Source organism: Corythoichthys intestinalis, chromosome 20 (assembly GCF_030265065.1).
Source record: "Corythoichthys intestinalis isolate RoL2023-P3 chromosome 20, ASM3026506v1, whole genome shotgun sequence".
NCBI classification, from domain to species: Eukaryota; Metazoa; Chordata; class Actinopteri; order Syngnathiformes; family Syngnathidae; genus Corythoichthys; species Corythoichthys intestinalis.
Window position 1 is genome coordinate 35361172 of NC_080414.1, and position 15521 is coordinate 35376692.

The following is a 15521-nucleotide window of genomic DNA, read 5'->3' on the forward strand; positions in this document are numbered from 1 at the left end:
AATTCAGTGGTCTGTAATGTTGTGTCCGGCATGCAGTATGTTTTTCTCTGGGGGGAAAAATGACATAAGTTAGCGACTTGTCTATTTGGTTTGTTCGTCATGGTATGGTACAATTCCTAAACCTGTGGTCGCATGTAATTTCCAAACACATTGGTGAGGTCTAGGCAACATTACACATTACGGTAAGCAGCGCAAGTACTGTATAAACAAAAGCTCGAAAATGACTACTGTATTGCATTGAGGTAAAGAATGTAGCAAATATAGTATGGGCTGAATTGCTTTTGAATCTTAACTCTCATTTACAGTATATGAAACGCTCCTTTCGTTGACTTAACAAATTAAAATATTTGTGCACAAAAATAGCTTCCCCAACCTTCATGGAGCTCCTATTAAAAAGAAAGAAGCTAATTAAAATGTGTTGCCATATCATTCCCATTGTTGTGAACTGACTAACAAAGTAAAACAATGAAGTCTTGATAAGTGAAAATGCAATTCACTTTACCTGTATGTTTGTTTGTTTCCCAAGTTAGAGAGCCAACCTTCAAATGCAAATTTAGGTGGTTTTAAGGCTGACACGAGACGCAATGGGCTTACCATAAACATTGTTCGGACTGACGTCAAACAATTATGTTGTCTGAGATTTCATTGAAAGGCAAGGCAAATTTATTTGGACAGCATAATTCGACAAGGCTATTCAAAGAGCTTTACATCACATGAATCTCCACAAACAGAGATAAATGATTCGTAACAATCACATGAAATTAAAAAGAAAGTTAAAAACAAAGACAATTGAAACAGGAAATAAAATGCATAAAAAATTCACATTAAATCATCAAGAGAATTAAAAAGTAATTGAAATCAGAAATGGAAATAAAAATGAATAAATAGGAAATAACTTGAAATTTGAAATATATTGACAGTTATGGATATGCTGTGGTAAACAATAGTGTGTTTAGACCTGATTTAAAGAAGCTAACAGTTGGAACACACTTCAGACCTTCACGTAACTTGTTCCAGAGGTAAAAAGAATTGTAACTAGTAAATGCTGCCTCGCCCGGCCTGGTTTTTGTTCTCGGAACATATAGCAGAGTGGTTCCAGATGACCTTAGGGCTCAAACAAATCAAGAATGTACTTTGGTCCAAGTCCATTAAGTTTTGTAGACGAGCAGTAGTATTATATGGTCTATTCTTTGACTCACTGGAGGCTAGTGTAATGATTTCATAACCGGAACCGGTGTAATATAGTCCACTTTCCTTGTATTTGTAAGGACTATGGCAACAGCATTCTGTACGAGCTGCAGCTTCCTGACTGATTTTTTAAAAGAAGACCTGTAAATATACCGTTGCATTAGTCCAGTACTTCTCAAATAATACACCCCCCCACCCCACCTCGGAGGGCGCAGAGCGATGCCGGGGGTGGTGCATGTGACCTCGGGAACATACTTTTTTGCCGTACTAGAATAAAATGTAATTGCACATGCACTCAGTGGGTGGCACTCTTTTTTTATTTTTTATTTTTCAACCAAACAAGAGCACATAGCAAAGAGCACTTTATTTGGAGACAAGGAAATATGACGAAGTGTATGTAGCATTTGGCTTTGACTTTTAATACCGTGAGAGACGAGGAAAGACCAGTCTGTCTACTGTGTCTTAAAATGTTTGCAGTGGACAGCAGGAAGAAAAATCAATCAATACATCATTTAAAGACATTAGACCCAGATCGTCCTGCTTTGTCATTGCCTGCCTTTACACTGCCTTATATCAGTAAACCAGCGAGCATTGTTAGCATCATATAAGGTGGCATACAAAGTTTCTCAGTGCAAAGTAACCCCACACCATAGCAAAGGAGCTGATACTGCCTGCAGCAAATAACAAAAAACTGTTTTTTTTTTTTTTTTTTTTTTTTTTTGGTCAAATTGTGTGGCATGTTGGCCTCCTGAGTTGCAATTCAATTTGAATTCATTCTTATTTATTGAACCTTGAGTGTATTTTTTACAGTTCGGATGTGATTTTATTTATTTATTTATTTTTTCCAGGCGAATTTGTGCACTTTAAGTGTTTTCTGTTACAAACAAAACAATGTCAATAAAGTTTACTTTATTATTTATTATTATTATTTTCTTAATATTAAAAAGGACACAATTTTATGCAGAAGTGTACTTATAATAATAATTTTATAGACAAATTATACGATTTCAGTGGCGGCAGGGAGTTGGGGGGGCGTTTACGTCTTCCTGGGGGCGGGGATGTAACCCAAAAAAATTGATAAGTACTGCATTAGTCCAATCTACTAAAAATGAATGCACGGATAAGTTTTTCCATGTCTTGTTAAGACAAAAGCCCCTTAATTCTGGCTATGTTTTTAAAAGGAGGATGACCAGCCCTAGAAGCACACCCAAACCAGCTGATCCCTTTCACACTTTATGGATACAACTACAGGAATGCCATCAAAAGGGACTTCAGGGTAACATCTTTACAAATTTAAAAATCTTACTTTCTCAACTCGGCGGGATAGAGATATGATTGAACGTTAGGCCTGTATTGGGATGGGTGATAACCATTGTTGTATCTTGTCTTTAGTGTTACGACATGCACATTATATTTCTACTTTCAGAACTTGAGGAAAAAGTGTGCAAGTTGAAAAAAGAACGTCGATTGTGAGTACAACACGTTACCCTATCTTTAAATATCCTGCTAAGTCCTTTTTTGTGATTTTTTTCCCAATAAAACTCTTTGGATATACTGTAGGTGCAGAGCACATGCAAAGACAAATCTATTTAATGCAGGTGTACAGTGGTCCCTCAATTATTGTTGTTAATTGGGCACCAGAACTGACTGTGTGAAGGGGAAAAAACACGTAGTAGTGTCACCGCTTTCACCATTTTTAACATGTTTTTGTGTATACTGTATATAATAGAGCTGGGAATCTGGGCACCTCACGATTCAAATACGATTATGATTCAGAGGCTACGATTCGATTATTAATCGATTATTGAAATTGTTCAAAAATCCTCTCAGGCTAAACCAAACTACTATTTCAGTATCAAGTTAACGGTTCAAAACAGTAAATAAAATACTCGAGTCCCCATTTTGTATCAGCAGCTTTAAACTACATTCAGTTAATTTAATGTTGTGAATCAACCGTTATTATTCCATAATTTTATAATTATTATAATTACATTTTTGATAATATTTCCATAATTCCGCATGTGAAAGTTTTAAAACTGTTTTATCAGTTAAAGATAGATTCAAGTCAAAATTTTGCCGATTTAGGAGTATTTTAGATAAAAAAGTTAAATAGGTTCGCTACAACAGAGAAGTCTACTGCTTTAAGATGGCGGCTGTTTACTAACGCCGGCAAGTCTGTCATTTTGCATCTAGTTCTTGTTAGAGTTAGGAAAATTGCGTATAACATAAATGTTGTAATGCTGCCGTCGTCTGTCTTTTCACCACTAGTTCCATATGTGATATCTACTGTAGCATTATGTGGACGTATGTTTGTAGCAACTAGCATCTGGGCGTTGTTTGAAGCGCCTGTCGGCCGCAGTCAAATATTATTGGGTTTTTATCTAGCGTAATGAGTTGAACATGATATTTACTCTCGTCCGTTTTTCATAGCGTCCCGAAGACCACGCTGACTGTTTTTTACTTCGGCTTTACCTGGTATAAATGAATAATCGAAATGTGGATGTTTGTGAATCGTTCTCGAATCTTCCACGGCTGAATCACTAATAATCTAAGAATCGGAAAATTTGCACGCCGTTAGTATATAATACCAATAAGTGTATATAAAACTAGTGATGCACGATAATACATTATTCAACCGATACCGATAACCGATAATTTCCTCCTCATTCCAACCGATAACGAATAATGTCAAGCTGATAATTCTATTAAAAGATTTATGTAAAATTTTAAATTATACACAAAAGAAATATTACTGTGCAAAAATATAATTTATTGCTCTTTTTTTCAACATAAAATATGAACAAGTCGTCAATTCAAACATCTAAATAATGACAGATTGTCTGACATTGTGTAATGGTAAACTTTTGGCAACAATTACTTAAAGAGTGATTGACTACTTTGTGCAACCTAAGTTGCACAAAAATGCCTTTCAAAGTAAGCTATTCCTCACATATATAACATTAATACACTGCAAAACACACCTCCTTAAAAGTAGTCAGTTGTAAGTGTAAATCTATTGGCAATAAGTGAAATTATCTGCCATCGCTTCAAGTGTATTTCTCTCAGATTTCTTGGAAGAAAAATAGCTAGCTGAAAATAATCTTAACAGCCTTGTTTTAAGCAATACATTATTATCCTTCATCCTAAAAAAAACAAAAACTTGGAAGAAGGAAAGATTTTGAATAATATTTGTGGCTACAGAATATTGATTTAAGAATTTGATTATCTACTGTGGCTGTAATTGATCAGAGAAATAAGTTAAATAATTTGAAAAGTGATTGCTAATGTTATATGCTTTGTTGCACACTGTGAAAATGATTAACTCAAAAGAGCGAGATGTCATGTACCCAATCTGCAGCGCTTTGTTTACATTTGCGGCTTTCACGACATTTGCTTTACAGCAGCTAAACTGATACACGGCAGTACTATTTGGACGGAGTTGGAGCTCGCATCCGCGTGCGTGTTTTTTTGTGCCTGAGTTTTGTTAAGCCGAAAATAAAGGCAGTGTTACAAAGTCATCTGACCGCTCATCATTTTACATACTGAATGCATTATTGACTGGCTGACTTCGTTTTCTCCATGTTTAAATTATCATCTAACCACTGTGCCGTCATGATAAGCTTGCTTACTGGAAATCACTTTTTCATGAAGAATGGAGATCGCATAAGCTGCATTATTTTTTTTATCCAGGGCTTTGGTTCTCGGGTCATTTAGGTTAAAAAAACCACAAAAAAAACATGTCTCGTCTCGGCGGCAGCTACGTTCGTACCGGATGATCCGCCCGCCCCAGCCGGTTCGCCGCCCTGGCTCTGCTCGCACACCGTAGGGGAACGCTCGAGAAACCGGGGTGTTCGCCGGAGGTCCCGAAGCCGGGGAACCGAGCTCGGCCCGCCCCGCCTATGGCGAGGCGGTGGCGGCCTGCCGGACTGGCCAGAGCGGCGGGCTCCGTCGGAAGACGGCTACTTGCCGACTATCGGTCTCCAGTCGTGCCGGTGTTTAGCCTTAGATGCGAATTTACCACCCGCCTTGGGCTGCATTCCCAAACAGCCCGACTCTGTATCGTCACAAGCCCTGTAGTTTAACTTAGTTAGTGTTTACAATAGCTTTAGCATTCCCGCTAGCAGCAGCCTCGTATTCGTTCCAAAAATCTTTGTGATGCAGTTTTAAATGGCTGCTGGGTTAGTGGTTTTGAATGAGGACACTTTCTTTCTGCCTCGTGGAACTTCTACGGTACGTTTCACAGATGGCGAGAGCGTCGTTTTTTAGTAACAGCCGCCATAATATTCAACTACTTCTTGTCGTGTAACTCCGCCTCCTCAACCCCTCCTCCCTCAGGGGCTTCAGAGAGGGGAGGGGTTGAGGAGGCGGCGTGCTGAATTCTTCGGTTGCACACATGTGGAGGCTAAATCAAGTATATAATTATCGGATTGCATTATCGGTTGAATTTTTTTATTATCTGGATTATCTGTGTGACGTCATAATTGCCATTATCGGCTGATAATTATCGGTGACCGATATTATCGTGTATCTTTAAACATTATAAATGTTGTAATGCTGCCGTCGTCTGTCATTTCACATCTAGTTCCATATGTGATATCTACTGTAGCATTATGTGGACGTATGTTTGTAGCAAATAGCACAGTACTTCTCAAATAGTGGGGCGCGCCCCCCCAGGGGGGCGCAGAGCGAGGCCAGGGGTGGCGCGAGTGACCTCGGGGAACATGTTTTTTTTTTTTTTGGCCGTACTAGAATAAAGTGTACATGCACATCCACTCAGTGGGTGGCAGTGGCGCTCTCATTTTCATAGTGCGCGCAGTATTTTTGAAGTAAGCAGGAGCACACAGAAGAGAAATATGAAGAGCTGTGCGCCGTTTTCGAAAGCCGTTTTTCGGCCGGACTCACGCAGCGACCCACTGTCTTCTCCGGTTCTCACGTGTCCGCCCAAGAAGCGCCATTTTCGGCTTGGGATCGTCACGACGACCGCCCTCACCTACAGTTCTCCTTCAGCCGCCGAGAATGCGCTTTTTTCGAGCCGTTTGCCTTTGACTTTTAATACAGTGGGAGATGAGGAAAGACCACTGTTTACTGTGTCTAAAAATGATTATATCGGATAGCCGGAAGCCAAATCAATTAGGACGCCACTTAAAGACATTAGACCCCAATCTCATTGATAAGCCGCTTGGTTGTTTTTCAGCGAAAACGTGCCAAATATTGCCAACAATCGTCCTGCTTTGTCAGTGTTATATCAGTAAATCAATGAGCACTGTTAGCATGCAAAATAACCCAACACCATTGCAAACTGGAGGTGATACTGTGAGCAGCGAGCAGCGAAAATAAAAAATGTCCTTCTGTCCAAAGACACTCTTTTTTTTCCTTCTTCTTCTTCTAATCAGTTTTGTTTTTTCGGTCAATTTTTTGGGCATATTGTCCTCATGAGTTCATGTTTCTAATCAATTTAAATTTGTTATTATTTACTGATTTTATTTTTCAGTATCAAATGGTCAAAGATGTACCTTGAGTGTATTTTTACAGTTTGGATGTGACTTTTTTTAAATTCAGGCAAATTGATGCGCGTTGTCTTTTCTGTTACAAACAAAACAATGTTAATAAAGTTATACTTCACAAGTTGATCTGTTATTTTGTCTAATAGAAAAAAGGACACAATGTGAGGCAGAGGTGTACTTATAATAGTAATATTCTAGACAAATTATACTATTTACAGTGGCGGCAGAGTTTGGGGGGGCGCGAAACATTTACGTCTTCTTTTGGGGGGCGTAATAGAAAATAATTGAGAAGCACTGAACTAGCATCTGGGGATTGTTTTTAGCGCCTGTCGGCTGCAGTCATATATTATTGGGTTTTTAATCTAGCGTAATGAGTTGAACATGATATTTACTCTCGTCCGTTCCTCATAGCGTCCCGAAGACCGCGCTGACTGTGTTTTAGTCCGGCTTTACCTGGTATAAATAAATAATCGGAATTTGGATATTTGTGAATCGTTCTCGAATCTTCCACGGCCGAATCGCTAATAATCTAAGAATCGGAAAATTCGCACGCCTCTAGTATATAATATAAATAAGTGTATATAAAATTCTATAAATGCATGTTATCATTAGAAGATTAATAGTTTGAAACATGTAAATATTTATAATATAAATAACATGCATAAAATGATGTATAAATAATACATACTCTACATTAATGCTCTCTCTCATATGATGTGGGGGTGTGTAGGTGTTAAAGGTTCCGATACTTAGATTATTCGGCCGCTGAAGATTTGAGAACGATTCACAAAAATCAATAATCTGATTATTTAAATATACTGAGTAAAGCGGAATTAAAACACAGCCAGCATGGTCTTCGGGACGCAATGAGGAACGGACCGAGTGTAAACATCCACAACTCATGCCGCTAGAAAAAAAAAAAAAAACAATAATACCTGACTGCGGCCGACAGTTGCTACAAACAATGCCCAATTGCTAAAAACTACCCCCACATAATGCTACGGTAGATATCACATGTATATAGAACTAGATGTGAAATGGCAGACTCGCTGGTGTTAGTAAACAGCTGCCATCTTAAAGCAATAGACTTCTCAGGAAGGCTCTGTTGTAGCGTACCTTCCGAGCGAACCTAATTAACTTATCTAAAATACTTCTAAATGGGCAAAATCTTGACTTGAATCTAGCTTTAAATGATGAAACAATTTTAAAATTCACATGTCAAAAGTAGACAGAAGGGAAATTATGGAATAACGGGAGCAATTTTAACAACTTTAATGGTTGATTCACAACATTAAATTATTGAATGTAGTTTAAAGCTGCTGATACTGAATGGGGACTTGAGTATTTTGTTTACTGTTTTGCACTATTAACTTGATACTGAAATATTAGTTTATTTAAGCCTGCGAGTATTTTTGTAACTAATGTACGAAACATGAAAAGGAGCTAATAATTGTGGGGGGGTGCATCAATAATCGATTTATAATCGAATCATAGCCCTGAATCGTAATGGAATCGTTAGGTGCCCCAAGATTCCCACCTCTAGTAGGTGCGTGTGTGTAAGTGTACGTACATTTCTAGATTCGTGTTGCAACAATTAATCGATTAACTTGAGTAGTTTGATTAGAAAAAAGCTTCGAATCAAATTATGCTGCTTCGAGTATTCGTTGAATTAGTGGCGTTGTAATGATTTGTTTTGAAAGTGTTGCATTTAGTTTTATTAATTTGGTTGGATACACTGCCCTCTTGTGGCAACAGTGAATATGCCATGGCTGAATTCAGATGCTCCCTGTTAAGACCAATATAAGATATATATATATATTTTTTTGTTTGTTTGTTTGTTTGTAATATGTTTGTTTATGCATTAGTTTACAAGTATATTTAGCATTTTTTGTGGGAATATGTGTTTGAACGTTTTGTTAAAAACTTAAAAAAAATAAAATATATATAAAATGCTTGTTTTTATTTTAAGTTGCACCGATACCGATTCCAGTATCGGCAGGGGGCGCCGATCCGGCCCGAATTGGTGGTATCGGTATCGGCATCGACGAGTACCAACATTTAGGTCGCCGATACCATGTACTGGCATCATTTGAACGCTAATATACTGTCCTCCCCACGTGAGCTAACTTCCCAAATCATTACATCTGTATGTTTTTGTCTCGAATTTACTACACAAAATTTACACCTTCGTCCTCAATATTACGGATGTACACTATAACGCATATCCGCGATGTTACGCTGCTCGTTTAACATGGTATTCACAAACGATTAGCATGCGTAAGCTAACGCTTGCTGTTGTAGCGCCGATGGGATCAGAAAGGCTAAGACCGTGGGACACTCAGCAAACTCATGGTTTCATGATGAACAATGAGTGGCAAATTAAGAGTGCCGTACTTCAAACTCGTCCTGTTTATGAAAGTCGATTGTAATATGCTGGTGTTGTGCAGTAATGAGTAGAAGTGACTTCTGTGGCCAGAAAACACTCAAGCGGCGCAGCGCGCACACTAGATATCATCAAATAGCAATCTAGATGTCCTGTGTTAGATCCCATGCCAACTCTCGCGCGCACACACTAGATATCATCAAATGGCAACCTAGATGTAATACATTAGATCCCATGCCATTAGCTGCGTGAGCCCAGAGCGACGCGTAGTCCATAGACTACATTGAGTAAATAGAAACCGCCATGACTGAATGGAAGTTTAGCAGGCCAAATCAACCCATACCAGTGACTATAGATAATGCTGCAAATACTGTTAATGCAGTACATGTTACAGGTGGACTCGGACCACAAATAGGATGTTTAAATATAGCTGCTAAGAGAGCTGCAGCAATCAACAGTGTGACCCACTTTACAAACAGTAAAAATTGTTCTCAGCACTTATATACAAAATTTTTCTTCAGATCAGTAAGAAGTAAGCACATAAATATTATGCACTAAAATGCTTGTTTATATGATGGCACTGTTATTTTTGCTTGTTAGAAAAAAAATAAAAATAAAATAATAATAATAATAATAACAGTTGTATTTTCTGTTTCAGAGCATTAAATGTATTGAATTGTATCGAAAATCGTACCGAACCGTGACTTAACTGTATCGTTGCATCCGTTATACGCACACACATATATATATATATATATATATATATGTTTTTTTTTTTGTTTGTTTGTTTTTTTGTTGCAAACAGAGTGGTATCGGAATGGTATCGGTATCGGCCGATACTGCACAGCCAGGTATCGGTATCGGGCCCAAAAAATGGTATCGGTGCAACACTAATTTTATAGCATTTAGGCTAGCGGACTTTTGCTTTGCAAGTTAGCCAATTGCTCTTTTGTCGTACTTAGATCCTCATTTATTAAGTTTTCTATACCGTTTGATGCTAAACTCGGGTATTTTTATTTAGTTTTAAATGCATGTAATGCTCTTTTGTAAGTGCAATCTTAGCAAGCTAAAATAAATATTTAGTTGCAAGAATAAACACGTGTTTCTTCTGTTTTACATCTCTTAAAATATATTCTTCAAGCCATTAAATGTTTGTAATCCGATTATTTGAACTAATCAATCAATAGATTAAACGATTATTCATCTAATCTATAGCTGCAGTCCTAACGTAGGTGTAAATAAAGCATACATAAATGTTTTTTTAAAACAATAATACAATATTTAAAAAAAAATCTGCAATGCACTGAGGGCACGAAAGTTGAGCTGTGAAGTAGCGAGGGATCACTATATAGCAATAAACTTTTTTTCACCACCTATTTCGCATTACAGGACATTGAAAGAATTAGCATCACAGTAGTTACTGTTTGTCACATTTAGCTCGGATTAGTTGTTCTTACTTGAGATACAACCAAGCTAAATTGATTCATTGTTTGTTTGATATAGAGATGCTGAGAGTCTTCAGCTGTTTTATAGTCGTAATCAGGAGCTAAAAGAGGAAAACAAAACTCTCCAGGATGCCAATAGTCTCTTGGAGCACAGGTAACTAAACCAGTGGACTGCTAACCTTCAAATTTCTGTTTTAAGGGAGCTTAGACATGACGCTAACATTTTTATGTGCTTATTCACAGTATGAAGTGTAATTTGTCAGAATTATTATGATAAGGTACTTTAGAATACAACACACAGAAATCTGCCCTCTCTCACTTAAAATGCTTTTAGACTGCGTACAAGGGATTGTGATCGATGTGCAACCTTGGAGGAAAACTTGAAAAATTGCCAAGATTACAGCGAACAGACCATCACCAAGCTGAGTGAGTGCTTGTGTGTCTGTATTCATTGTCTTGAGTGTTTCCTACGTTTGTAAAAAAAATATTTTACAATTAAAATGCACCAAAATGAGTGTTTTTTTTGTTTTGTTTTCTACAGAGCACGAAAGGAAGTGCCTGGAGGATGAAAACAGCAAACTCCACGCTGAGGTGCAGTTGTTAAGAGCATGGTGAGTGCACCGTGACTCATCTTTTAATGTGTTTAGGAGTCATTTTGTATCATATGTGCTTGGTTTTATGTAGAGTTGTCCCAGCCACATATTTTTGCACCTGAGTTTGAGTCTGAGTCACCTGATTTTGAGAATCTGCTGAAACAGTACTGATCTGAAATCTAGGCAATTATAGTGGTACCTCGACATACGATCGCTTTGACACGCAACCTTTTCGGAATCCGACTTACAATTTGACCCGCCATCGGGTTCTACATCCGACGACATGCTCGAAATATGACGGTTTATGACAGAGCAGTAGTTTCTTTGTTTTCTGCAAGACGGACGCACGGCGGATTTGAGAGCAATCAAAATGGGTTCGAAGAATGTTAGTGCAGGTGGTGAAAAAAGGAAAATGGTGAAGCTTACCATGGGAATGAAGATGGAAATGATAGAAAAATATGAGCATGGTGTGCCCGTCCATGAACTGGCTCGACAATACTGCCGTAGAATGGCTACGATCTCGACGGTCCTCCTCCGACCTCCATTCACCAGTCTTTATAAGTTAAGTTGACAATTTTTATGATTGTAAGCTCGCCAAAAAATCGCCATCTTCGTCAGATTTTCAATCATTTATAGCATTTTAGAACTTTTGCAAAACAACATGCCTACTCACCACTGCAGCTGAACATGAAAAGTGAAAGTTAAAAAGTCCTCTAACTCTGGCACATCAGCCACGTGGTGCGTTCATGTACACCACGCAAAACACATCCACCACATTAGAACCCAATTCATTACATTATTACAGGTATTATTATCGTTAATATTATTAATTATTATTCCGATTTTTAGTCATAATTTATTTGTTTTGCTCTGTGTAATTGCTCTGTGTTATAGTACCAGCAGCATTTACTAAGGATTTAGTGTAGGTTTTCGAGCTGTGGAACGAATTAATGGTGGTATAATATATATATAGTCGACATAGTCGACGTCATCGATGACGTAAATCCATCGACGAGCACAACATCCCGTTGACGGTTAATGAAGGGTTAAAAAAATATATGCGTGGAAAGTTAGAATGTCGGATGCTCTGTTTGCAAGCGGGGAAAGCGGCACAAAGCCAAAAAAAGCGCACCAGAGTGTCCAAAACATTGACTTATTTCAAAGAAACTAAGGAGAGTACACTCTTCTGTCCTGTCTCTTCAGTGCCAAGCTTGGCTGCACGTCGGCCGTGAATAAACACCTCAAGCGCCTTCACGCAGTTTGTAATTATTTTTTTTTTGTTTATTTTTTGTACACCAGAGGGTGCTGTCGCCTTACTAAATGTTTAATTGACAATGGGCCTATAAATGCTATTAGTATTGTTCTTAATGCTAATTGAAAGGTTTATTTCATCTTATGGTTTATTTTATGGTATAGAAAATTATATAAGGGTAAAAGGTCATAAATATATACAGTATATACAGTGATTGCACTCAAGGGAGAGATTGTCAATGATAAGGTAATAAGGTAAAGGCAATTCATATAGGCAATTCATTGATATATAAATAAGGTTTAAAAGGAAAAAGGTGAAAAGTTTTTGTTAATTTCTAATTGTGTTGCTTTATTTGTGTGCACCGTAGCTCTTACGGTGTGTTTACATCAAGGATGGAATAAAAATTGTAAACCATCAGTTTAAGAGACCATCTTTTAAATCGGGATGCTACACTAGTTAATTCTATCAGCATTTGAACTCATTGTTTATTTGTGATTTATTATTGTTATTTACGTGTTTATTTGTACTTTAATAAATGATTTGAGTGTTCCAGTATGTTTTTTTGTGAATTGATAAGCATCAACCAAAATTTCATTGCTAAATTCGTTTTAAAAAAAAAAAAGAAAAATTATTAAATTAGTCGACTAATCGTAAAAATAGTCGGCTGACTAATCGGGAGAAAATTAGTCGTTTGGGACCGCCCTAATATATATATATATATATACATATATATATATATATATATATATGTATATATATGTATACAGTGGTACCTCTACATACGAATTTAATTCGTTCCAGGACCTTGTTTGTAAGTCGAAATGGTCGTATGTCGAGCAGGATTTTCCCATAGGAATACATTATAATTCCATTAATTCGTTCCAAAGCCTAAAAACATACACTAAATTCTTAATAAATACTGCTGGCACTGTTACAAATGGCAATTAAACATAGAAAAACAAATAAGTTATAAATAAATAAGTCAGAATAATATAATAAGAAGAAGAATAATTAATAATTATTCCTGTAAATAATGTAACGAATTGGATTCTAATATGGCGGACACTTTTTACTGTCCCTGAACGCACCGCGAAGCTGACGTCACGGTGAGATAGGTCGGTGCGGTAGAGATAATATTTTCGTTTTCTTGAGAGCAGTCAACTGCTTAAGACAATGGGCGTTTTGTGTTGGATAAGTTCTTAAATAAATGATAAAAACGTGACGAAGCTGGCGATTTCCTTGGCAATGTTACCACAATAATAATTGTCACCTTAACTTATAAATAGTGGCGAACGGTGGTCGGAAGAGGACCATGGAGCTGTATTGTTGAGCCAGTTCAGGGACGCGCACACCAAGCTCATATTTTTCTATAACTTGCATCTTCATTTCAAAGGTAAGCATCACTTTTTTCCTTGTTTCTCCAACTGTATCAACTTTTTTTGAAAACTGTGTTGATTTCTCACACAAGAAAATCCACCGTGCGTTCGTTTGCAGTGCTGTCATGTCGTCGTATTTCGAGCAACTCGTCGGATGTAGAAACAAATGGCGGCTCAAATTTTACGTCGGATGTCGAAAAGATCGTGTGTCGAAGTGATCGTATGTAGAGGTACCACTGTATATATATATATATATATATTAAGGGTGTAACGGTACTTGTATTTGTATTGAACTGTTTCGGTAAGTGGTGCTCGGTTTGGAACGGAGGCGTACCCAACGAGTTTCTGACGTAATGTAACCCTTACTTTTTCAGGCTGTGAGTCGATCGGGTTACAGTTTCTTTGTGTAGATTATATTTACTCCGTCTTTTCTACTATAATGAGGACCAACACTGTACGACAGTATAACCCAGAAACGTCAACGGCGTGACAACGTGGCCGCCGCGAGAACGCAGTGAAACGTGGGCGCTAAAGTCAATCAGCCAATGCACACCAGTCGCAGTGCGGCCGCGTGTTAGATGCGTCCCAGAAGCGGCTAAACGCGACGCACGCGAAAAGAACGGCAGAGTTTATTATTTGACGTGAGACGCGACCCTCCTGCGTCACTACTACTACTGGTAGCTAGGATCGGGCAGAGTGGAAGTCACTCGTGTAAAAATACGGTGGATCCGGTCGATTTTCAAGCTAATATGCAATCGTAACCCACTTTTTGAGTCCATCAGATCTCTTGAGTGGTAGATCGGGCACAGTTGACTTGTCTTTGTTGATTTACTGCTGTCTTCTCTGCTATAATAATAATCAACATGGCCCCGTGTTCAATACAAAACCCTTCTACCACAACAAAACAAGTTGGAACTAATATTCACATAGGAACTAGTTGTACAACATAAAATATACAATATAAATGAATACTAAATCACATTTGTAAAATATAAACACAATGAATAATAGCCCAAATAAAATAAATTGAGCTTAAACACCTGTAATTAAATAATAAGAATAATACACAGATCCTGCTTACACAATTAAATTAATTAATTTCTGTGTGGCGCTTTAACTTGAGAAAATCCACCAATAAAGCTTTTGAAAACCGTTCATAAGAAAAATAAATATTCATCGAGGCATTTCATTTGTAAAATACATGTTAAAATCTTTGTCATTGGGATTACTTTTCTCTTTAGCTCAGGACTTCTTTTTTCTTCTTTCTTTCAGAAAGAAAGCTGACCAATACGCGGGGTCTGAAAGGCAAATTGTTGTTGGATTATCTTTAAATACCCGCTACTCTTTGAGCAGAATTCTATCTTTATATAGGCTAATGTTCCTATTGTTGAAAGCACAAAGGTGTGTAATAAACAACTAGCACATTTATATTTTGCATTTTGTTTTCTTACTGTACCGAAAATGAACCGAACCGTGACCTCAAAACCGAGGTACGTACCGAACCGAGATTTTTGTGTACCGTTACACCCCTAATTATATATATATATATAATATTCTTATGGGAAAATCCTACTCGACATACGATCATTTCGACTTACAAACAAGGTCCTGGAACGAATTAACCTTATACGGAGAGGTACCACTGTAATTAATTTATTAAATAACTACAAAACATCGTACATATTTTTAGTTTCTTTGACGATATCATTGTGGATCTTGATTATTTTGTTGCTTTGTCGGATTTAAAAAAAATCTTAACACAATCTTTTTTTCTTCTAAA

At 37.4% G+C, this 15521-nt stretch overlaps 1 protein-coding gene across 2 annotated transcripts in view; it reads left to right on the forward strand.

Annotated features, from left to right (window-relative positions):
- rbbp8 (retinoblastoma binding protein 8) overlaps positions 1-15521 on the forward strand; it is a 40811-nt gene that overhangs the window by 223 nt on the left and 25067 nt on the right. For both annotated transcript variants that reach the window (XM_057824764.1, XM_057824765.1), the window contains exons 2-6: positions 2370-2464; positions 2615-2657; positions 10579-10674; positions 10855-10946; positions 11062-11131. In XM_057824764.1, coding sequence (XP_057680747.1) covers positions 2374-2464; positions 2615-2657; positions 10579-10674; positions 10855-10946; positions 11062-11131 — 392 coding nt within the window. In that variant the 5' untranslated portion in view covers positions 2370-2373. The remainder of the gene's footprint in view (positions 1-2369; positions 2465-2614; positions 2658-10578; positions 10675-10854; positions 10947-11061; positions 11132-15521) is intronic.